The sequence below is a fragment of the Stomoxys calcitrans genome, chromosome 2 (genome assembly GCF_963082655.1).
Source record: "Stomoxys calcitrans chromosome 2, idStoCalc2.1, whole genome shotgun sequence".
Taxonomy (NCBI): domain Eukaryota; kingdom Metazoa; phylum Arthropoda; class Insecta; order Diptera; family Muscidae; genus Stomoxys; species Stomoxys calcitrans.
Window position 1 is genome coordinate 92,393,753 of NC_081553.1, and position 23,915 is coordinate 92,417,667.

The 23,915-nt window shown below is 43.3% G+C and overlaps 1 protein-coding gene across 2 annotated transcripts; it reads right to left on the reverse strand.

Moving 5' to 3' along the window:
- Nucleotides 1-881: 881 nt before the first annotated feature.
- LOC106089260 (uncharacterized) lies at nt 882-23,064 on the reverse strand. Of its 2 annotated transcripts, none has more exons than XM_013255084.2 (3): nt 22,781-23,064; nt 13,105-16,185; nt 882-10,321 (listed from the first exon to the last, which is right to left on the reverse strand). In XM_013255084.2, the coding sequence occupies exons 2-3, from the start codon at nt 16,174-16,176 to the stop codon at nt 6,071-6,073; spliced, it is 7,323 nt and encodes a 2,440-aa protein (XP_013110538.2). In that variant the 5' UTR covers nt 16,177-16,185; nt 22,781-23,064; the 3' UTR covers nt 882-6,070. The 2 variants fall into 2 exon arrangements, with proteins under 2 accessions (XP_013110538.2, XP_013110530.2); XM_013255076.2 differs by having other exon boundaries at nt 22,756-23,064.
- Nucleotides 23,065-23,915: the final 851 nt, after the last annotated feature.

The window sequence follows — 23,915 nt, forward strand, 5'->3', positions numbered from 1 at the left end:
GTTTTTGCAATATTTGTGGTGAATATATTTTTGAAAAATTTGAAAAATGTGTACCGCGCTTTGTCAAAATTGCATATCAGCAGTACTTTAGTGGAGTAGAATTATACCATCCGGACAAGTCGTGAACTCCTTAGTGGAAAGTTGACATCAATACGTTTGATTTGGGGAGATCCGCCACAAATCACCAACCATTTACAATCATTTCTTTATGAAACATTGGTGCGTATGATTACTATTTGAAAATTATACCCACTTACACCATGCATCATACGCCACCTTGGTCACTTATGTTCCACATCAAAAATATTCGACAAATATTGGTTGCCCAAAAAGTAATTGCGGATTTTTTAAAAGAAAGTAAATGCATTTTTAATAAAACTTAGAATGAACTTTAATCAAATATACTTTTTTTTACACTTTTTTTCTAAAGCAAGCTAAAAGTAACAGCTGATAACTGACAGAAGAAAGAATGGAACTACAGAGTCACAAGCTGTGAAAAAATTTTTCAACGCCGACTATATGAAAAATCCGCAATTACTTTTTGGGCAACCCAATAATTATGTATTTCTGCATTTGCGGAGGCCACCGTAGCGCCGAGGTTAGCATGCCCACCTATGACGCTGAACGCCTGGTTTCGAATCCTGGCGACACCATCAGAAAAAAAAAATGTCAGCGGTGGTTTTCCCCTCCCTCCATTGCCGTTGCTGCAAAATTTGTGAGGTACTATACCATGCAAAACTTTTCTCCAAAAAGGAGTCGCACAGCGGCGCGCCGTTCGGACTCGGCTATAAAAAGGAACTTGAATCGAACTGCACTCATTGATGTGTGAGAAGTTTGCTCCTGTTCCTTAGTGGAATGCTCATGGGCAAAATTCCATTGCAATTATGTATTTGCAAATCTTATCGCCAGCTATATGACATCTATTCTTCCACTGGACCATAACCACTGACATACCCAGCATTTATGAGATACAATTGGAGATTTTCTCCTATGGAGGCCACGGTAGCGCAGAGGTTAGCATGCCAGCCGATGACGCTGAACACCTGGGTTCGAATCCTGCCGAGACCGTCAGAAAAAATTTTCAGCGGTGGTTTTCCCCTCCTAATGCTGGCAACATTTGTTAGGTACTATGCCATGTAAAACTTCTTGCCAAAGAGGTGTCGCACTGCGGCACGCCGTTCGGACTCGGCTATAAAAAGGAGGCCCCTTATCATTGAGCTTAAACTTGAATCGGACTGCACTCATTGATATGTGAGAAGTTTGCTCCTGTTCCTTATTGGAATGCTCATGGGCAAAATTTTCATTTTGTAGGAGAATACCTGGTAACGTTGTTCTACTGCTGATACACAGTTTTGACAAAGTCTCAAATTAAGTTATTTATATTGTACAAAAAATTTTTTATCCACAAATATAGCAAAAGTTATTTAGATTAAGTACATTACATCGTCTTTGCGAATACATATCCTCTTCGATAACAACAAAATTGTCTTTGTTTCAAAAAAAGAAAAAGGAAAATATGGATAAAATCATATATTATGGCTATATCTCAAAAACAAAAGCTGTTAGAGAAAAACTTGGAGGGCATGGAAATAATGCTCCAATTAAATATAGAAACAAGAACAAAAATCAGCAAAACAAATTTCTTGTTGACCAGTGTTATAGGTGAGTAGCAAACATCGCAGAACTGCGACAGAAATAGGAATAACAAGTAAAAGCGTGCTAAGTTCGGCCGGGCCGAATCTTATATACCCTCCACAATCGATCGCAGTTGTCAAGTTCTTTGAATGACTTTATCAAATATATATGAGCTACATCAAGCTGCTCCTCCTCCTCAGTCAGCATCCGTAATAGGTGACCACCATAAATAACCTATTACGGATGCTGACTGAGGAGGGATTTGAACCCATCTGCTACGCAGACGATGTTATACTTTTAAGAGGTAAGGATCCGAACGAGCTATGCAGCAGGGCCGAAAGGGTCTGACATAAGGCATATGACTAGGCTAGACCCAGAGGTTTCAATGTTAACCCAGGGAAGACTGAAATATGCCTGTTCACGAGGAAGACGAAGGTGAGCCAATTTAATGCACCACGTTTCCCCAATAAGACGATTTCAATATCTAATAAGGTCAAATACTTAGGTGTGATCTTGAACAGAAAAATTAAATGGTAGTGTCACATTCAGGAGCGTACTGCGAAGGCTCACAGATGTTGGTCACTATGTAGACGGGTCATAGGCTCAAAAAGGGGCCTGAATCCGAGGATAGTCCACTGGCTCTACAGAAGAGTGATTAGACCAATACTTACTTACGGCTCAGAAGACCCTATGGTTTGGTGGACTGCTATGGAGAAAAAGGGCAAAATAAGGACCATACAACAGGTTCAGCGAACATGTTATCTTGGCATAGGCGGAACGACCCTATGGTTTGGTGGACTGCTATGGACAATAGGGGGAGCGACCCTATGGTTTGGTGGACTGCTATGGAGAATAGGGGGAGCAACCCTATGGTTTGGTGGACTGCTATGGAGAAAAAGTGCAACATAAGGAGCGATGAGGACCACGCCCACTATACCACTGGAGTCTATTCTAGCTATCCGACCCATTGAGGCAGCCACTGCGGTTATGAGACTTAAGGCGATGGGAAAATGGATTGAGGATGGGAGTTCGGCCCGGCCGAACTTAATGCTTTTTTTACTTGTTTGTGATCGATTTGAACACTATCCAGTATTTTTTTTTTTCGGGAAATCGGACCACTAATAATAATTTTGCATCCCGAACCAATTTTAAGGGCGAAGAGGCGCCGGAACCTTAGTTCTGACCATTCCAATTTTCAATTGCTACGAGTTCAAAAATAATGAATATTCGAGGTGGTGGGTATTAAAAGTTCGGCCGACCGAACTTAATGCCTTTTTACTGGTTTGTGGTGGATTTGAAAACTATCCAGCAAAATTTGTTTTTTTTTTTTGGAAATAGGACCATTAAAAATATTTGGCATCTTGCACCAATTTTAAGGCGACCAACTTTAAGGGCCAAGAGGTCCCAAAACCTTAGTTCTGACCATTCCAAATTTTAAGATATTATCTCTACCCGTTCTCAACAGACAGATTTTTTAATTTTTTTTTCGATTCTATCCCACTGTGCAACGGAAAAAAGCATGCAGTTATGGTGTTTATGCTGCTTTGGAATTTCCTGTCAGCAGCAACTTCTTAAGAGGTGTGTAGGTCCACCAAGGACCGATTGGAATGGATTCTCCAAAGTCAGAGGTTATGAAGTTCAGTAAAATAATAAAATAATGGGAAAAAGATCTGATTCCTATAAAATGACAGGCTGGTTTACGTTAGGTTGGGCGGCCAGTTACAGACTCAAATAAAAAATTTTGCCCATTAACATTCCATTAAGGAATAGAGGCAAACTTTTAACATATCAATGAGTGCTGTGCGATTCAAGTTTAAGCTCAATGATAAGGGCACTCGCCCCACCTCTACGACACCTCTTTGTGGAGAAGTTTATACATGGCTGTAATACCGAATGGAACAGTACCTCACAAATGTCGCCAACATTAGGATTGGTTATCACCACCGTTGAAAATGTTTTCTGATGTTCTCACCAGTATTCGAACCCAGGCGTTCAGAGTCATAGGCGAACATGCTAACCACTGCGCTATGGTGGCCTCCAAGCTACAGATCCATTTAGACAACTTATAGGCCATTGTGGTACTACGGTAGCGATATACCAAAGCCTCTGGTAGGTATAGAACATACGACCTCCTCACTGGTATATCGAGCTGACTACCAACGAAGCCTAGGGACGCTTCGTTATTTCGCTGACCATAAATTTGAGGGCGATTATCTGTTATGCCAAATCGTAGGCCCTTTGGTCGTTGCTAGGAGAAAATGTGCATTAAAATCTCCAGGAACCAAGCATATTGTAACCATAGCAACTTTAACAATCAGGTGTAACTTGGCCTCGCCTGCTGGATCGAAGCGACAATTTATCTCCTCCTAGTCCACAATCTTGTCTTGTCACCTCCCTCTTATTGAAGGTAGATGCGGATTCTCTCATATCTGTTAGTACTGTGCAATTTAAATATTAACCCTATCCTTATAGCCTAATCCAAACGACTTACTGCTGAGTGACACCTCTACGCAGAGAAGTTGTACATGGCTTTCCTTTTCCATTTGCATATCCGATTATTGAGCTCGTATCGAAAGAGAAACAAACAAAGATTGTAAAATTTAATTATATTCGCTCTAACAGGCAAAAAACTTGAAAAATTAAAAATTCGGCAGAGCCCGTCCGGGATTCGAACCTCGGAACAGCAGTGAGAGCCATTGCCATCAATACAACTTCCAACAGATGTCCAAAATCATGTGTAGTACGGAAGAAGTGCAATTTTTCACAGAAAGAATGTCTGTCATTACACAAAAATACATGCATTGGGAAAAGTACAGCTAATATACAGGATTGTCGAGCGTGGTTAATGTGGTAATTGTATCAAAGATGCGTTTTCGCTATTATTACGATTCATATACAACATACCAACGCACGGCCCTTGAAGCCATCACACCTAATTTGGTTGAAAAGTCTTCTAACCAAAGACGAAACCCGTCACAGATTGGTTGGTGTGTGTTGCTATCTTTGGCTTTCCTTTTCCATTTTCATCTCCGATCATTGAGCTCGTCTCGAAAGAGAAACAAACAGAGATTGTAAAATTTAATGATCTTCGCCCTAACAGGCAAAAAAAAAACTTGAATAATGGCATAATACTTTACAAATGTCGCCAGCATTAGTAAAAAATAACAACCACTAAAAAATTCTGTTCTGTTCTGTAGCAGTAGCATACGGAAAAGGCACTCCGGGAAGTGCTTCTCCGAGGATGAACAAAATGGACGAACAGGTAACACACACGACGATCCCATATTTGGATAAATCAATGTTTGAAGTGAAACCAGAAAAATGATGCGTATACCCCTGTGCATGTACATTCGCAAGGACACGTACCAATAGCATACGGAGAATGCACTCCGGGATGTGCTTCTCCGAAGATGAACAAAATGGACGATCAGGTAACACACACGACGATCCCATATTTGGATAAATCAGTGTTTGAAGTAAAACCAGAAAAATGATGAGTATACCCCTGCGCATGTACATTCGTTGCTGTCTCAACAACAGCTGAAACAAAGAGCATAAGAATGCATGTGACTTGCCATCAGCGCACCGTAAAGGGCTGGCCATCGCTGGACTAGATGTAGCTGAGTTTAAACAAAGCAGTTGTCTAATTATGGAATATTTGAAATGACTTTGTCATAGTTTCCATAATACCCAAACCTGAATTATATGAAAGCGGTCCCAAAGTGGTGGTCCATTTGACAATGTCGTAAGTATGTCCTCAATAATTATCTTCTCAGTGCCTTTGATAAATCGAAGGTAGACCCAAAAACCATAATGGTAAATACCTTGATAGATAGATTATAAATGGATAACAATGTCCCATATACCGTATAGCGAATATTTGCAGCAACTTAATATCTCTAGGGTTCCAAGCGTGAGAGCGCATATTGATATTGTTGCTTCTATATATCTAGTGCTGTATATATATATCCTAGTAGTGAGTTTCACAGTTTCTTTAAAGCTCTGTAGGCAGAGCGGTTCAGTGTGAGTTAGTTCATGATGATTTGATCATAGTTCGTTGCTTATCTTCTCCAAGACGTTTTACTCTGCATCAAATTTTCCGAAACAGAGAAGATGCATGTGATGGCATAAGCTTACCTTAATGCTAATGTTTTGGAAGTTTCCAGATTTAACAACAATAAAAAAAAAACATTTGATAACAACAAGAGTTACTGGGATGATGTTAACGTTCAACATAACCAACCAACCATTGCTTAGGTTTCGGCATAACCTTTCAGTTTTACCAATTCTGGCTAATAAGGGCATGCCTTGGGCTTCTTTCCTTCCCTTTTTTATAGGATTATTCCTTCATTATATGACTTCGATTCCAGTTGCCTTTCCAGCAAAAAAATGGCAATCCACATACATCCGCATTAACATCTTGTTTAGGCATGTCCTATTCTTGCCCAAATATGATGCCATTCTGAAGTGGTGTGCCCGACAGGTTGGTCTGCTTGGACATTGGCGTTTGACCTGTGGCCGTTGCATTTGGTGGAGGTGTATGCTGATTTGGCATAGCTCCCATATTACCAACAATTGTGTACTGAGGGAATTGCTGTTGGTGCTGCTGCTGCGCTTGAGGCTGTTGCTGTATGGGAGCAGTTGCAGCTAATTGAGGATTGATCATCACCGCATAGCCAGACATAGCCGAGGTTTGAACATTGGCATTTATCAGATGTTGCTGATGGTGCTGTTGGAAATGTTGGGGATATGAGTGACCCCCAGCACCACCGGCAAAGTTGGGCATAAAACCACTGGTTAGATTTATATAGCCCTGTTGATTTATGGTTGTGGGCTGTATATACAACATGGGTGCCTGCTGAGGGTGTACCATATCGCTGGAAGATTGACGCATGGCCTTTTGGAATTTCTCATATTCCACATAGTGCTTGAGACGTAGTTCATCCTCCTCGATTAATTGTCGTTGGCGTAGTAGCAGCAAACGCTGATGTTGAGTGGTACCCAAACGAGTGCTACACAACTGGCTGACCAATGAGTCCAAATTGTGTTTGATGTCCGATTGTATGACTGTGGGCAAGAGATTGGGATGTGTGGCTGCCAGCGACATGGCATTGTCCTCTTGAGATGTAAGCGATAGACGTTGGGCACTTTCGATCAGTTCATGGGATATGTAGGGGTAGGGATGCATAGCGGTTGGTTGTTGTTGTATGGGTGTAACAAAGGGTAGCGGTATGTGTTGTTGTTGCAATTGTTGTAATTGTTGGCCGGCATGATTGGCCAAAGCAGTTTGTTGCAATGTTTGGGGCTGCTGCTGTTGTTGCTGCTGCTGCTGCTGGTGTAGTTGTTGAGTTTGGGGAAAGTTGGCCATAAACTGCCCAGCTTCGACCTGCATTGAGTTTACTCTTTGTAGTTGTTGTTGTATTTGTTGTTGCAATTGTTGCTGCAATTGAGCCGCCGGTTCAATGTTATAAACCGGGGCCGCTTGGCTCTGTTGCAAGGGAAGCACTACTGCGGCTGCGGTTTTGGCCGCCGTCAAGGGTCCCCCCAAAGGCTGATAGGTCAGTGAAGATGGTGATAACAGCTCTGTTGGTGTATTGAAGCTATTATTGGCCAATGTATTGGCTGCCTGCAGATCAATGGTGGGCCTGAGTATAGCTACAGTCACCGGCACCACAAAAGGCTGTTGCAATTCCTGTGTGGGTGTAGTGTCTTGTTCTGCAGTGCTGGCTCCTTGCTGCTGCTGTTCACTGCTGGCTGCCTCTTGCACTCGGCTAACACAGAAACGTGATACCCTACGAGCATTGAGTTCGTTTTCGGTTTGTTGCTGCTCCACCAACATCTCATCGGTCAACTCCACATTGCGCAAAGCAGCCAACTTTTTCTCCAAATCTGCTATGCTGGTTTGACTGAGACCACACAGACGCTGTGTATTTGTGTTTGTGGTTATGGTCGAGTCCACACTGCCACTGGAGAGTGGAGGAAACTGTGTGTTGGATTCCAGGCTATTCTGTTTGGAGAGCTGTTGTTTTTCAATGCGCTCGAAAATATTCACTATGGGCTCACTGCTGAGGCTGCTCTGGCTAAAGGTCTCGGGAATTGTGTTTTGCTGTAGACTGGGCTGTAGACTGGTCTGCAACTGGTTGGGCGCCAGCAGTGTTACTCCGTTCACATCATTAAAGTCGCCCAAATGGGTGACTGCATTTTGCAACTCATTGCAGCCACTGTTGTCCAAAGAGGTACGCCTCGAATTGAAGGTAGAGGTGGTGCGAGTCGAACTCAAGGGACCCGTAGGTGTATCATCATCTGTTTGCACATTCAATTGCTGCTGCTGCTGTTGAATTGGTGTCAATTGCTGTTGTGTGGGATTATGTTGCTGCAAGTGGTCACTGTTTATGGAAGCCACAATGGCCGATGCAAATGCCTGGGCATGGGTAATGTTCTCCAGTTCAATTTTAAGCTGTTCCAAGGAATGATTGGCGTTACCATTGGTTGCCAGGGTAGGCGCATTGCTGCCCTCTTCACCCGAGGGCGTAACATACAGAGGTGCTGAAGTCAGAGTCCCATTAGCATTAGGTGCCACTCCCGTCTCACTTGATCCCGAGGGAGTTTTATTTTCACCTGTTGCCTGCCCTTGGCCCTCTTCCATGGCTGTAGCACTGGGCAAGACCACTGGGTTGACATAAAAACGAGAGATTTTGCGAGCTCCTCCTGCCACACTGCCATCAGGGGTATTCGATTTCATGGGTGGATTTCCCCTAACATCATAAGGAGGTGAGGAATTTTCTGTGGCGCATTCATCACTGCTGACATTGCCCACATCCTCTCGGCGTATATCCTGCAGCGAATCCTTTATAATATTCACATTAGGATACTCATGTAGCAGGAAATCGCTGTTTTGACCTATTTCAAAATATTGCTGGCTGCTGAGATGGCGTGGTGGAAACACCGAATTGGGTGTAATGGTATTCTCCGGAGAATAGTCCGATGATATGGTGGTATACTCGGAGGCGGTGCTGGTTTTACGTGAAACCGTTTCGGAATCGTTAAGGGTCGAAGAATCGCGTATATCATTCGAAGTAGGAAAGGTGGCTGATGTTGTTGAGGCTGCTGAAGCTAGGGATTGCTGATTTGAGCCTGGATCCGGAGTTACAATCTGCTGCATAAGTGGTGCAACTACATTGCCCGTTATGGGAGATTCACTAAACGAAGCAGTGCGTGCTGCAGCATCTGATGGTAGTTGGTATGAGTTTGGAGGATTGTTATTCTCCATCGTATTTACTACGGTGCCATTGGTAATGGTGGTGCTAGTTGCCACACTCACCTGAGGAAGGGTCACAATACCACCGGCATTGTTGCCATTTAATGCTTTTGCTTCAAACGCCGGTTCTTGAAGCTGTACCGAGGGGGACGATTCATGGGAGGATTCTTGGGTAACCTGTGGTTGTTGATAAACCTGTTGCACTGGCATGGGAAATTGAATCTGCGAATTCACAGGCTGTTGTTGTACTGGTTGGGAGGGGTAAATTGTCTGAGGAACAAATTCAGGCTGTTGAGCGGTTTGAGAATGTTGGGTAAGAATTTCCAGTTGAGTTGATTGCGATGGCTGCGATTGGTATTCCATTGGTTGTTGTGGTTGCGATTGCGTTTGTTGGGTCATGACTTGGGTTGGTTGAACTTGGGTTTGGCTTTGAGTTGGTGGAGGTATATATTCCATCTGAGCTGGCCGAGTTTGAGGCTGAGTATGATTTGGTTGCGTTTGAGCTTGAGTTTGTTGGGGAATGTATTCCATTTGATGGGGTTGGGATTGGGGTTGAGTTTGAGTTTGTTGGGGAATGTATTCCATCTGTGGTTGTTGAGTTTGGGTTTGATGTGGAATGTATTCCATATGTGGTGGTTGAGTTTGTTGGGCAATGTACTCCACTTGGGATGGTTGAGTTTGGGGTTGAGATTGTTGTGGAATGTATTCCATTTGGGATGGCTGAGTTTGGGGTTGTGTTTGTTGGGGAATGTATTCTATCTGTGTTGGCTGGGATAGTGGTTGGGTTTGTTGTGAAATGTATTCTACTTGGGGCAATTGGGCTTGGACTTTAGCCTGACTTTGTGGTGGCATGTAATCCATCTGGGGCTGCTGGGATTGAGTTTGTTGTGGAATGTACTCCATTTGTGATGGCTGTGATTGATTTTGTTGTGGTAGGTATTCCATTTGGGATGTTTGAGGTTGGGATTGAGTTTGTTGTGGCATATAGTCCATTTGTGATGGTTGGGTCTGTTGGGGAATAAACTCCATCTGAGATGGTTGTTGGGGCTGGATTTGTGTGGGCATAAACTCCAATTGCGTCTGTTGTTGTTGTGCTGGCGGAGTTGATTGATGACTGTTGTTTTGTTGAGGCTGTGTTTGCTGAATGGAAAATTCCAAATGAGTTTGTTGTACCTGTTGTACCGGAGGCGTTTGCTGTTGGCTAACAAACTCAGGCTGAGTTTGAGGCTGAAGCTGCTGAGTGGTACATTCCACATGTTGTAATTGTGGTTGTGATGTCGGTGTTGATTGTGCCACAAAATCATTTTGTGACATTTGGTTTTGTTGGGGAATAAATTCCGGCTGTGTTTGATGTGACTGCTGTACGGGGGGTGTTTGTTGTGTAACATATTCAATCTGAGATGTTTGTTGTTGTTGTTGTTGTAAAGACTGGAAGGAAATTTTAAAAAGAGTTTGAAAATATTTGCATTTAAAAAAATACGACTTGAAAGGACGCAGTTGAATTTGAAAAAAAGAAGCTAAAAATCGTCAATCTTTGGATAAGGAAAGTGCGAGTTTTTAACATCTTAGGAACGTGTCCAATCATTGTTGACTGGTAAAAAATCCTAGATTTAAAGAGCCCTAGTGGCCGTGATGTTATTCGCCTTAGGTTAGAATGAAGAAGAGGGTTTGGATTATAATCCGCCCATGCCACTATAGATATACACCTAAACCGGCAAATGACAGTTATACGCTCTAGATAACGAAAAGTAAGTAATCAGAACCAGACGACGGACCCATCACCGACTTAAAGATTCGGAATACTGGGATAGATTAAGCTCCTAATATTGAAATATTAGGCAGCGCAGCGACAGGAGTCTCTATGCAACCCAACGACCAGGGAGCCGAGGATGGTACCATCACCTACTCCCAAGAAGCCCATTTACTTAAGATTTGGAAGACTAAGATCCTAGTATTGAAACATCAGGCAGTACAGGGAATGGAAATCCAATACAGCTTAACGAACAGGGACCCGAAGATGGAACCATTACCGACTTTATAAAGAGTCGGAAGACTAGACTGGGCAAAGAACCTAAAACGATGACATGAGGCAGGGCAGTGACAGGAAAGTCAATGCAGTCTAAAGAACAGGGAGCAGACGATGAGATTATAGGGGGCTTTCAACAATGTGCGGACCGACACATTATCCACTGGATAAACCATATGCTAAGGAACAGGTGGATAATTTGTGTGTCCCATGGCATAAATATAAGGGAGAAAGTGCCACATGGCACGCCACAGGGGGGCATTTTATCGCAACTCCCATGGGTGACCACCATAAATGACCTATTACGGATGCTGACTGAGGGGGGATTTGAACTCGTCTGCTATGCAGACGATGTTATAATACTACCAAGGGGTAAAAATCCGAGCGAGCTATGCAGAAGGGCCGAATGGGTCCTACATATGGCATATGACTGGGCTAGACCCAGAGGTCTCAATGTTAACCCAGAGAAGACTGAAATACACCTGTTCACGAGGAAGACGAAGGTGGGCCAATTTAACCCACCACGTTTCCTCAATAAGACGATTTCGATATCTGACAACGTCAAATACTTAGGTGTGATCTTGGACAGGAAACTGAATTGGAAGTATCACATTCAGGAGCGTACTGAGAAGGCTCACAGATGTTGGGTACTATGTAGACGGGTTGTAGGCTCGAAATGGGGCCTGAATCCGAGGATAGTCCACTAGCTCTATAGGAGCGTGATTAGACCAATACTTATTTACGCCTCTGTAGTTTGGGGGACTGCTATGGAGAAAAAGTGCAACAAAAGGACCATACAACAGGTTCAGAAAACATGTTGCCTTGGCAAAGGCGGAGCGTTGTGGACCACGCCCACTAGGGCACTGGAGACTATTCTAGATATCCGACTCAATGACATACAGATTAAGTGTGAGGCAGCCACGGCGGCTATTAAAGCGATGGGAGAATGGTATAATAGCGGTATAATCGAGGCGACGATACGAAACCTGGAAGAAAGAGCAGAGGTTTCCGATCGGATGTCTGAGATGAACCTTGAGGTCGAGTGCGAGGCACTGCTGCCAGCAGCACAGTCTTGTATAAACGGAACCCTAATATTGCCATCTGGAAGATCATGTTACCCGGATGGATCAAAGCAAGAGGACAGAGTGGGCCTGGGGGTCTACATTGAGAACCCAGGGACTGAGATCTGCTTTAGACTCCATGACCATAAAACGGTCCTGCAGGCGGAGATCCGGGCGATCACGGAATGCATGAAGTGATGTGGTACTAACGCGAGGACTTCGAGTGTGAACATCTTTAAGGGCAATAATAACCAGGACGGTAAGATCACGAACAGTGTTGGAGTGTAAGAAGGAGATTAACGCATTCTCTGGGGATGGCAAAATCCTCATCGTTTGGGTGTCGGGCCATTACGGAGTAAGGGGGAATGAAATGGCAAATGATTTGGCGGTTAAGGCCACAGGACTGCCGCCAATAAACTTGGATAACCCGAAGCCTTTCGGGTCGCATGTATCATTGTGAAACATCGAAACGGTTGGTAGAACGGCGAAAATCCTACGGGGGCATCCAGATCGTGAGAAGACGAGGCTATTACTGAAAGGAAGTAAGAAGGAGGTGGGGACACTATAACAGACATGAACCAACTTAGGGGAATGGCATGGAAAACAATTAAAGATTTCGTAAGTAGCAAGGAATTCCTAACTTAGATTTTCTTTTTCGAGGTAACTTTTTTTGTGTATTTAGAGCGCACAACAAGCCGATTACTGGCTAAGGTGTATGTCCATAGTGGCATGGGGCGGATTAATATCTGCAACCTCTTTTCAACCTAACCTAACCTACTATAGTGTACGTCTAAGTTCAATGAGTGAAGCTCTAGCAACCAAGGTTTCCAGCAGCGTGCCTTCTTACCCATATTTAATCCCGAATCCAATTTAGGAAGTTTCTCTCCTTGTTGGTGAGGCAATTAGTGCATTCGATAAACAAAAATATTATCAATGTTGCTGCAACATTTATGTTGCCGGCATCCTTTTACTCAGCAACACAACTGGAATGTTGCTGCAACCTATTCCTTCGGACAACTGTGTCGTAGCATTTTCTCCCACGCCCCCCTTTCCAAAAGATCGAAGATGGACATTTTGAATTCAAACTCTTGGACACTACCACAAAATGAAAATAGTCTACTCACATGTATGGCACCAGTGTTGGTTGCTTGATTGCAGTCTGTGGATACAGGAACTTGTGCTGCTACTTGTTCAATGCCGTTACTTAAACCCAATGGCTGTAATGATTGTAATGGCTGATGTTGCTGGTGTGGTTGTGATAACTGGGATTGTTGCGAAACATAGTCAATATGAGATGATTGTTGTAATGTTTGCGTCGGTTGGGGAACATAGCTATACTGGGGTTGTTGATGAGTGGGCTGAGCAACAAATTCCATTTGTGGGTGTTGCTGCTGCTGGGGGATATTTTGGGACTGATGAGTCTGCTGGGGTATGAAATCATATTGAGGCTGAGTCTGTTGCTGCGGCTGCTGCAATGAGGCTTGTGATTGTTGGGTGATAAATTCATGTTGGGGTTGTTGCATGGTCTGATTGGGCTGTGACACTTGCTGCAAAGCCGCCTGTGGTTGTTGGTTAATATATTCAATTTGAGGCTGCGGCTGCTGCTGCTGTTGTTGTGATGTTTGATTCGCATATTCCAGTTGAGGTTGTTGCTGCTGTACAACTTGATTTTGTTGAGGAGCAATATCAGTCTGAGGCTGAGTTTGAGTTTGAAGCCCTTGCTGCTGTTGTTGTGCCACAAATTCAAGTTGTGACTGCGTTTGCTGCTGTTGCGGAGAAAACTCCATTTGCGATTGTTGACTTTGTAATGGAGGATGAGTTTGAGAAGCTGCTTGCGGCTGCTGTTGCTGCTGCTGCTGAGCAAAACTTTGACTTGAGGGTTGTTGCAGTATGGCATTCAATGATGAGGCCAAAGCCATTTGAGTATTGTAGAATTGTGGCTGTGTTGCAGGGGCCGTTGTGGGTGAGGTCACCATTGTAGCGGATGCAGCATTAACCGCATCTTCTTGCGCGGCAACTTGTTGCGTCTGGAGATGCAGTTGTTGTTGAGGCCTTTGCTGCTGATTGGCGATATCTTCCAGCTGTGTGTTTTGTGTGGCTGCTTGAGATTGGTGTTGCTGCTTTTGGCTAGCCTTGGTGCCATCCTCATCCTCCTCAGAGTCAGCCTCGTCTTCTTCCTCCTCTTCTTCGACATTTTCGGGCAACATTTCCCGCTGCTTTTGTAAGGCGATCTTTTCCAAGCGTGACTTTTCGTTTTGCAATTGAAATTGAGTTTGTCGCTGAACTCGTTCCTTGAGCAAAGAGAATACCTGAACCTTGAGCAAACGTACAATGGCACGAGCATCTTCCTCGGTGATAATGTTCTCCTGTTTCATGTCATCGCACACACGTTCACAATCATCATTTTTGACATCATATTCAAATTGTATGGCTTCATTCTCTTTGTGTTTGGAGGAACGTTTTTTGGGGTCCAAGAAGCGTAGGCGAAACTCAATGACATTGTTATCGGGATTCTCCAGAAACGTCTCGGTAGAGGTGGCCTCCACACGTATGCCTATGTCTTCCTCAAAGAATTCGGAGTTTAGCAAATCCTTACATTTGGGTCGATCTTCCTTTTTCAGCTCTATGCATTTTTCAATGATCTCCCTCACCTTGGGATCCTCCACCTTGCTCATGGCGGCTGGTTTAATGCCTGAAATGACTTTCTTATAGATCTGTGCCGGACCCTTGCACTCGCTGTAGGGATATTCTGAGACAGCCATCTCCAACATGCACATGCCAAAGGCATAGACATCAACCGACTCGTCATAGTGTTCCTCGTACATCTCGGGAGCCATAAATTCCGGAGTGCCAATCACCGATTTGGCATGTGAACGATTTTTGAGCGTGGCCAAACCCAAGTCACCGATTTTAACACTTCCCGTGGTGCCAGTTATGAAAATATTGTCGCATTTCAAATCACGGTGTATGATGGGCAGAGGTCGAGTGTGTAGGAAGTGCAAGCCTTTAAGGATCTGACGACACCAAGACTTCAAGACCTTGGGATTGATTTTCTTGAAACGCTTCAGATAGGACTTCAAGGTGCCGGAGAGCATAAGCTCAGTGACCAGCACTATATTCTTCTTACGAGCCACACTGAATTCCCAATACGTGTAGAAACGCACTATGTTGGGATGTTGCAGCTTCTTCAACATGTCGGCCTCTTCGCGAAACCGCTTGCGCTCGCTTTTCTTCACCTGCTTGTCTAGCAATTCACACCAGGCTACGGCTACACCAGTTTCGGTATCTAGACCACGATAGACCGTCTTAAAACTGCCGCGACCCACCTCTTTGTCATACTTGAAGAAGCGGCCGCAAGGCGACATGGCTACAGGTTCATCATCGTCATCCTTGGCCGAGCTAGTGGTGATGGCAACAGGAACTGTAGTAGCGGTCGAAGCTGGTGTAGTTGTAGAAGATGTTTTGCTAGCTGGCTGCAGACTGCGTTTCTGTTCTCCCGCCTGGGGACTTTCGGGGGCAGAAATGGTGGTTACCACTTCTGGTTCCTCAACCACCGGAATTGCTGCTTCAGACGGTTGTGTTTGGGCACTCTCCTCAATGCTGGACAACTTTGAAGTGCCCTTGGCCACCACACTACATTCTGCCGTTTGCTCCTCAATCTTCTCCTCCACCTTAAAGCCAACACGCTTGGAGTGTTTCTGTCCTTTGGATTTTGATTCTTTATCCGGGCTATCTGTTGGTTCCTTACTTCTGTTTATCTCCACAACCTCGGCGCGTACAATGCGTGTGGGCGTGGGAGTTACAGGACGCAACACTGTTTCCGTTGCCGTAGTTGTCAAGGACAAATCAGTGGTGCTAGTCCTGGTAGGCGTACGGAATTGCTCCTCCAAATGTTCTGCCTCCCGTGACAACATTTCAATGTTGTCATCATAATCTCGAGGGAATTCTGTCTCCAATTCCAAATAGTTGGTGGAGACATTGCGGGCCGGTGTCTCCACACTTTTACGTATGAAACGCATGTTGGGATTGTATTTTTGAATGGCCATGGAATTGGAGTTTTCCCGACTATTACTGCGCTCTGAGTACTTGCTTGATTTCGAGCTCGACGACGAAGACTTTGAGGATGAAGATTTTGTTCTGCCTTCACTACTATTTTGATGCTTGGCATCTGACTTAGATGATTTCCTTTCTTCCATTCTGCGATACTGTAATGTTAGATTTATTAGATAAAATAGTAGTGGGTGGGGGGGGGAGTTATGTGAAATCAAGAGGTTTGGTGGATATTTAAAAAAGAAAGAAACTGTGCGCTGCATTCCAACAAAAAAAGAAAGTGAGAAAAAGTAAATAAACACATGGGGTTCATACAAAAGTAAAAAAAATGCTGTCCATCGACGAAAAGTTGAACATATTAACAAAGACGAAGGTAAGGTCAGCAGGTGACTGAAAAGGAGAACGCCTTACAGAGGCTTCTTAGCGCCCATTCTCTGGATCCTGGCGATAAACGAAATCCTATTGGATGTCAAGAGAGTAGTCCAACCTCTGGTATAGTCGTGATGCTGCTCCAAGGCAACTTTCATTCGACAATCATAAAAAGGCCGCTCAGTAGACTGGACGATGGCCAACGAGCCCAGAGAAGACAAAACTGGTGCATTTCCCTCTAAGGTATAAAATACCGAAACTTAGACTTCCGTCTCTGGACGGAATCTCTCAGTAATTATAGAAGGAAAGGAATGCCTAGATCTAGTCTTCGCTTCGAAATTATTCTGGAAAAGGCACACAGAGGAAAGAAGCCTTTATTCTGTCAATAGTGGGAAGTTAACCCAAAAAATTAATTTTACTGAATATACACAGCCACTGTGAGATCAATGCTCAATTGGTGGAAAACTGTGTATAAGTTGGACTCGGTACCACAAAGTGTGGTTCATCACTTGGAGAAGTTCCATGAAAATTCAGAATTTACTTTGGCCGGCTGGCCATTCCTTTCGTAATACATCGAAAAATGACCCTTGTCTATGTATTTTTGATCGTGTTGACATCCTAAATTGATCTTGCTGAACAAAATAGGATATCCGCTTGCAAATTTTTCACAGATTCTTATTTATGTAGGCAAGATTAGGTTGGAGGGCACGCGACAAGCAACCATGCTCGATTTCACTCAGAGACCATAGGTCCATTGTGTCCGAAGAGGTGAAATATTTCTTGCACCGCTTAAGAAAGCCCAAAAGCTTGAATGCTTCTTTCGACACTTCGAATACGTGTTTTGACCAACGGACATCACATTGTATCTTCATGCCCAGAACATCAAGAGCATCTGACTGTTCAATATCTATAGCGTCGATAGCTATCGACGATTGTTGTAGTCCAGTGAATCACTTGTGAGACAAGGAACAGTACTGCGCTTTCTGTGCGTTAAAGTCTATTCTGTTCATTCTACCCCACTCGGAAATGGCCAACAAATGCTGGGAGAGCGTCTCATCCACAACTTCTAGAGGATTGAGCCTATGGTCGAATGAATATGAATGACACAGGCTACTGTCATCGGCAAATGAGTAGACTGAATTCGAAGTCTGACCCAATAGATCGTCAATGAAAATAAGAAAAAGGGAACCGCAAAGGACAGAGCCTTGTGGCATACCTGCGGTCAATGTATGAGAACCCATCTACAACAACTCGTATAGTTCGATCTCTGAGAAAGCACGATATAAATCGAACGAATTCATTACCGACTCCTAATATTGGTTCCTTTACATAACCATTGGCCACAACGTTGCCATGCCGATCGGTTCTATGGACGCAGCAAGCTTACTCACCTACGAAGCTTAATGAGGATTGCCACTTTCACATAAAAATATGGCTACAATAGCAACAACCAGAATGAATTGGTAAATTGTCATTAGTGGTAGTCTGCGTTAAGCAAGGTTGTGACGTTGCAAACAAGGAAGTCATAATTTTCGTGCAAGCGACATATAAAATAACGTACTAACACTATCTTGGAAGATTTAATTCAAGGATATGGGTACCTCGACTTTTTGGAAGTTATGTTGGGTGCTGAGAAACTGTAAAGACTACTGCAACTAGACATATTCGGGAGAACTGTCTCGGATACTACAAAGCAATATAAAGGTCATTACGCCGGACTTCCACATATGAATATGTTGACACAAGATTCGTCCTACGGGTACAGATACTTAAATATATGTGGGAAAGAGTGCCAACTGTGATATATACAGCCATGAATTTAACAAGCTTATGTAGAAGGTCCATGTTATGGTATACACAACAGTCTGTTAGTGCCGGAGGTATCACTCCACCTTAGGGAACTCGCTATACGAAGCTTTGGCTTGCTAGAACCGCCTTCATCATTGGTCGGTGTAGGTGAGGTGTAGGAGTGGCTCACAAGCGTCGTCGTCGTCGCCTTCTACGTCCTCGTCGTCGGACTATGTGACCCCCCCGACCTCTCCGGTACGGCAATATACGCGACGGCAGCATCCCAGCCCAAACTAACTAAACTAAACTACAACGGTCTCCGTGGCAAGATCGATAAGATTGTGTATTTCATGAGTCGGAAAGATATATTGGTCGCCGCGATCTAGGAGACAAAGCTGACCATTACCTGCAGCTTGCACATATGTCACGGATACAATGTGCTATGTAAGGATCGCTCAAGGAATCGAGGTGGGGGATCGGCCTTCGTGATACACCATTCCGTGCAATATAGACCCATCTCGCTTGCGCCTGGCGCTAGTGAGCCCTAATTGGAGTGCATGGGGATAGCAGTCAGGTCCGCTACTTCTGAAATAGAGCTATACAACGTATACATACCGCCGGTTGGTAGCTGTGTAGCCCGATTAATGACCAAGCTTACAACCCCGACATAAGTGGGTTACTATCTGGCCATAATCGTCTGATTCTAGGGGGCTTTTATGCACATCACACGTCATGGCATACTCCCCCAGGTAACGATCAGCAGCGCATAGCTTTGGCAGAGCAGATTGGATGCTCCACGTTTTGCACGGTGAATGAGGATGCCCCCACTAGGATTAACAGGAGGCGCAGCAGCTCGCCAGACATTTCCATTGCATCCCCTGATCTCCTGAGTGACGTATCCTGGCAAGACGTCATCTCCTTGGGGTCAGACCACCTCCCCATAATTCTCACCAACAACCGACCTCCAAACTTCACTACTTCTGAGCGCCGGGCGTTTATCAATCAGAAGAAGGCCGATTGAGCTGGCTTCAGAGAGTATACCAATCAGAAACATCATTAACGCAGCAGCCGCTCGGTATATATCAGCCGGTCGAATATCCGTTTATCAATCAGAAGAAGGCCGATTGGCTGGCTTCAGAGAGTATACCAATCAAAGACATCATTAAGGCAGCAGCAGCTCGGTATATATCAGCCGGTCGAATATCCCTGGTGCGGCCCAATTTCCCGGCGCAGACAGTGGTACTCGCAGACGAGCGTGATGGGATTCGTTGTATGGACCCCACTAACCCCAGAATCAGCGAGCTGAATCTGGAAATAAATAGGGTAGTCAACGAACATAAGCGGAATTTGTGGCTAGAACACTTGGAACAATGTAACTTAGGCACCGGTTTAGACAAGCTGTGGTCTACTGTTGTCACTTTCGCCACTTTCGAACCACGGTAGACAGGATGACAGAATGACACTTTTGACGAAATGATCCCAAGAGTTGCGCCAGGTTGTTCAACCGTCAATTTATTGTGCATCCCGAGAGTGACAGGGCAAGGAGGAGAGCCATTCGCCGTATTCGTGGTGTCCAAGCCAATGAATTGTCATCACAATACTAGGAATTCTCCAGCAAGAATGGGGAGGCGAGAGAAGGGATTTCGACGTCACGAAGATAGCTTTAATTTCCTTTGACAATGCCGGTCTTTGAATATTCCCTTTTCCAGGTATTAAAGGAGCCAAGAGGTGTGGATGTCATAAGACATTCTTATTGCCAAGAGGTGTGGGTCTAATAAGACATTCTTATTGTCTATACCAGGAATTCCATGCTCCTTACATAACTCCTGATCGTCTTATATAACACCTTAAGCGTCCAGGCCCGAACCTGGATGTGCGAATCTGCCACATAAGCCGGCCATTGGTATAAAAAATGCTGTAACGTCTCATTGAAATTGTCATATCAAAGGCGATATTGATCTCCGTTTTACTTTCCCTTGGTGTTGGCCTCTTATTTTCCTTTCATTCGCCCTTACTCAACAATGGCCCAGCAACCAAACGATGCGAATTGTGCCATATTCAAAGAAGGCATTAATCTCTATCTTACAGTCCGTCACCGCCATGGTTGTATTGCCTTAATGCCCAACTTTCTGCCCGTCCGCCGCACTGTGTTATGGACAGGCAGCCGTAAACAGAACTCTATATGTGGAACTTCTATCCGTGTAGCGTGAAGTACCAGTAAATTTACATACAGAATACTTTGCCCATCGAAAATGGCTTCGATCACTTCTTAGACCTCACTGGTCCATGTAGGGAACGGTGTTGCAAATGATTTACTGGGGTGATTTTCAGGTTAAATCTCCAAAGAAAAAAACAACTACGTCGGATCCTGGGGGGAATTATTTATTCGTTCGCATAGCCTATCGATTTCGTATTCCTTCGACAGGATAGAGCAGTAATCCGCATATGATACTATTTCGGGCTGGAAGAGGTAGATTTTAAGCAGGACCGTCGAAAGAACACCCCCTATCGACATACCTTTTTTACTCTTCGCGTTTCTAAACTCTACGTATGACTATGGACCACTCATTTAGTTTTCTGCCCACCTCTTCTCCTCGAATTCAAGAGATCAGACTGTGATGAACTCAAACCTACTGGAGTCTTTATTGTTGTTGTTGCAGCAGTGTGTTATACACTGAGGCGGTGCAAACTTCATTGCCGATGAAGAACTCCATCGGGTCAATCTGGTACGTACAACCGGCTGCCATAGGATGACTGTGATGAACTCAAACCTACTGGATTAGCGCCTCTTTGCGACCACCGATAGGGGACAGACACTATGACTCCCCCGATAGTTTTTGACAGCTTGGTTCTCCTTTGGCCTTTGGCCATTTCGGCTGGTTATTGGGAGATTCAACTATTGACCACTGTTTATTTTGCCTAAGTCTGTGTTGCAGCTTCCAATATGCTCCGACCATCTTTCCGAAGCTAATCACTTTCGTCTGCTAATATGAATTCTTCGGTCAGGGAATTTGGTTTAATGACACATATTGGGCCAGCTGGGATGTAGAGGACAGCTGCTGCCGTGATGATTGAGATGAAACCCTTCTTTGCACAGCGAACTTCGAAAGATGTTGGTTTTCATCGAAATACATTGCCTTCATTGTCCGTGAAGACCGACCACTCTTCCTTTTCCTTGTTGACGTACGTTCTGTGGTCAGAGACTATGAAACCGTTTGGTCGGTCAAGCGGTCGGTCTGAGACGTGGGCGACAATCGTTGACGGCGATGACCTGTGATTCAAACTGGTAATTCTGCAATCTCTGATCATCATCGTCCAGCAGTGCATCGATTGGTGAATAATAAACACGATGCAACCACATAGTTCCTTACTCGGTCTCATGGTGGTCATCAAAATGTCTGAGATCCAAAATGTATCCAACTGTTTCTTAGTATTTGTCTTATCTAGTCTATAAGGACCCAGTCCACCTGGTACCGTTTTGAAGATTGGATCAGTTTGTGGATTCTTACGTTGTAAAAAGCCCTTTAGATGTCAATACAATGTGGAATGCTCAGCATACACCAATAGAAGCTAGCGTCAATTGCCTATTAGTGAATCCTGTTGAAAGTGAATGTTCGTTTATCATAATGTCAAGAGATTATAAGCCCTCGATCAACCTCGTTGTTCCAAAATGCAGATGTCTCTGCATGTCTCCCATTGATATGTGAGAAGTTTGCCGCTGTTCCTTAATGGAATGTACAAGGGCAAAATTTGCAACTTTACCAGATTGTCTATATGTAGGACCACAATGGCTCAAATATCATTTTGTATATGATTTCAAGACATTCCATGTAGGGAAGTCTAAATCTTTGATGCTGAATGTGGCTTACTCAAAGATACATTCATATGAAATAACTAACAATAAGATATGCTAAAGGTGCAAAAAAGAAGGACAAAACAAAACAAGTTCGAAAAGAAAAACAAAACATTTTTTGGTAGCATTAAAAGGATTTTATTTTTATGAAATCATAAATAAAACGAGAATTTTTTGTTTAGAATATTTATTATATATTACTAAACTATAAAATAAAAAAGTAGGCATAAGAAAACTATATGAAATATCAAAAAGCTGGGTGTATTTAAAAACTATCTAACAAACTATTATCCTGCATTTGCTGAACTAACTTCTTCGGATGACTCAAAGCCACAGAGATTTCGAAATAAAACCTGTAAAATCTCAATAGCACTCATCCCTTTATCCATGTAATAACATATTGAACTCTTTGGCTTTTAACAGCATACAATTGCTTAAGGTAAAGAAAATCCAAGAAACCTTAGCAATTAATCCAAGACCGGCAGTTACTATCGGTTACCAACTGACACTGGATTTATTTTTAAACCACATACAGCCAGACAAACATACAATACGTACATTTATTTTCTTATAATGCTTAGGGGAGAAGTTAATAACAACAAATTGCAGGACTGCACGATAATAGATACAGGACACAAAAAAAATTTGAGGATATACAAAGAGAACAAATTAAAAAAAATACCAACTACATTAAAAAATTAATTATTAAATTTACCATGCCCAATAAAATGTTGTTGTACCTTACTATAGTAATAGCACTTAAATGTTAATAAATGTTTAATGTACAGTAAAAATTCTCAAAGCTTTGACAGGATAAGGGGAAGAAAACAGCAATTTCCAAAGGTCCCGATGATTCAGAAGTAGCTCAAGTTTTACCCACCAATCGTTTAGATCCTCTTACTCTATGTAGGATTTTTAGTATTTGTTAAAAAGCTTATATGTCCGCGTATTGATTATATATTGACTTATTCTTTAGTTAATTTTTAAACTATATTGATTATTTGCTTAGGGATTCCAAAGTCGACTATCGACTAATCGACTTGTGTAAAAAAGTGGAAGTCGACTTTCACTGACTAAAAAGTCGACTAATCGATTTTAAAGTCGAATAGTAATATTAGGTGTGTTTTATTTACCAATTAGACGCATTTTCTTGCTTATGGCTGATGCCATTATTACCAGGTAGTCCCCCGTAAACAGCGGAGTATAATTTTTCTCGTGCACTATCTGTCAACCAGTTTTGGTTGTGTGTGTGTATTATAGTTAAGAACCATAATACACACAAACAAAGAAAAATGCCGCGAACTAGTAACATACATAAAATCAGAGTTGCACTAATCACTGATTTTGATAGATATATATTTTGTTGTTGGGAACTGCCACTACCTGTAAATGAATATATCTTGGCTGATACTACGTTCGTTTTTTTTTTCTTAAAAGTATTATGTTTTCATTGAGATTTTTGAAAAACGAATATAGTTGTTGTAGTTGTTGTAGCAGTTTATTGTGTTCTATCTTTCGTCTGCTTGATTCTGCTGAGTGTCAAGACCCAGGAACTCCGCGACTAAGATGGGGTGCGTCCACAGGGATCTGGGTCTGAGTCGAGTGGGTCTGGCCGGGCAGTTAAACAGGTGACGTGTATCGTGCGGTCCCTGGTTACGAATATAGTACCAGCCTTTAGTTTGTATGGAGGAAAATGCTATCCTCGCACAGCCAAGCGACTTATCTTTTTGCTTACTAACGCCGTTTATTTAATTATATGGTGTCATCATTCAATTTGAATGACAGAACTAAAAAAAGGAAAAACGCAACACTTTTATTCAATGATTAAACGTTCTGGAATAGCAAAATTGCCAAGTATTTTAACAGGATGCACTA

Excerpts from the sequence above, each read along its gene's own strand:
- LOC106089260 (XM_013255076.2), bottom strand. Across the intron at positions 10,322-13,104 it reads CCAACACTGGTGCCATACAT|TCTTTACAACAACAACAACA; the intron begins GTGAGTAGACTA and ends ATTTCCTTCCAG.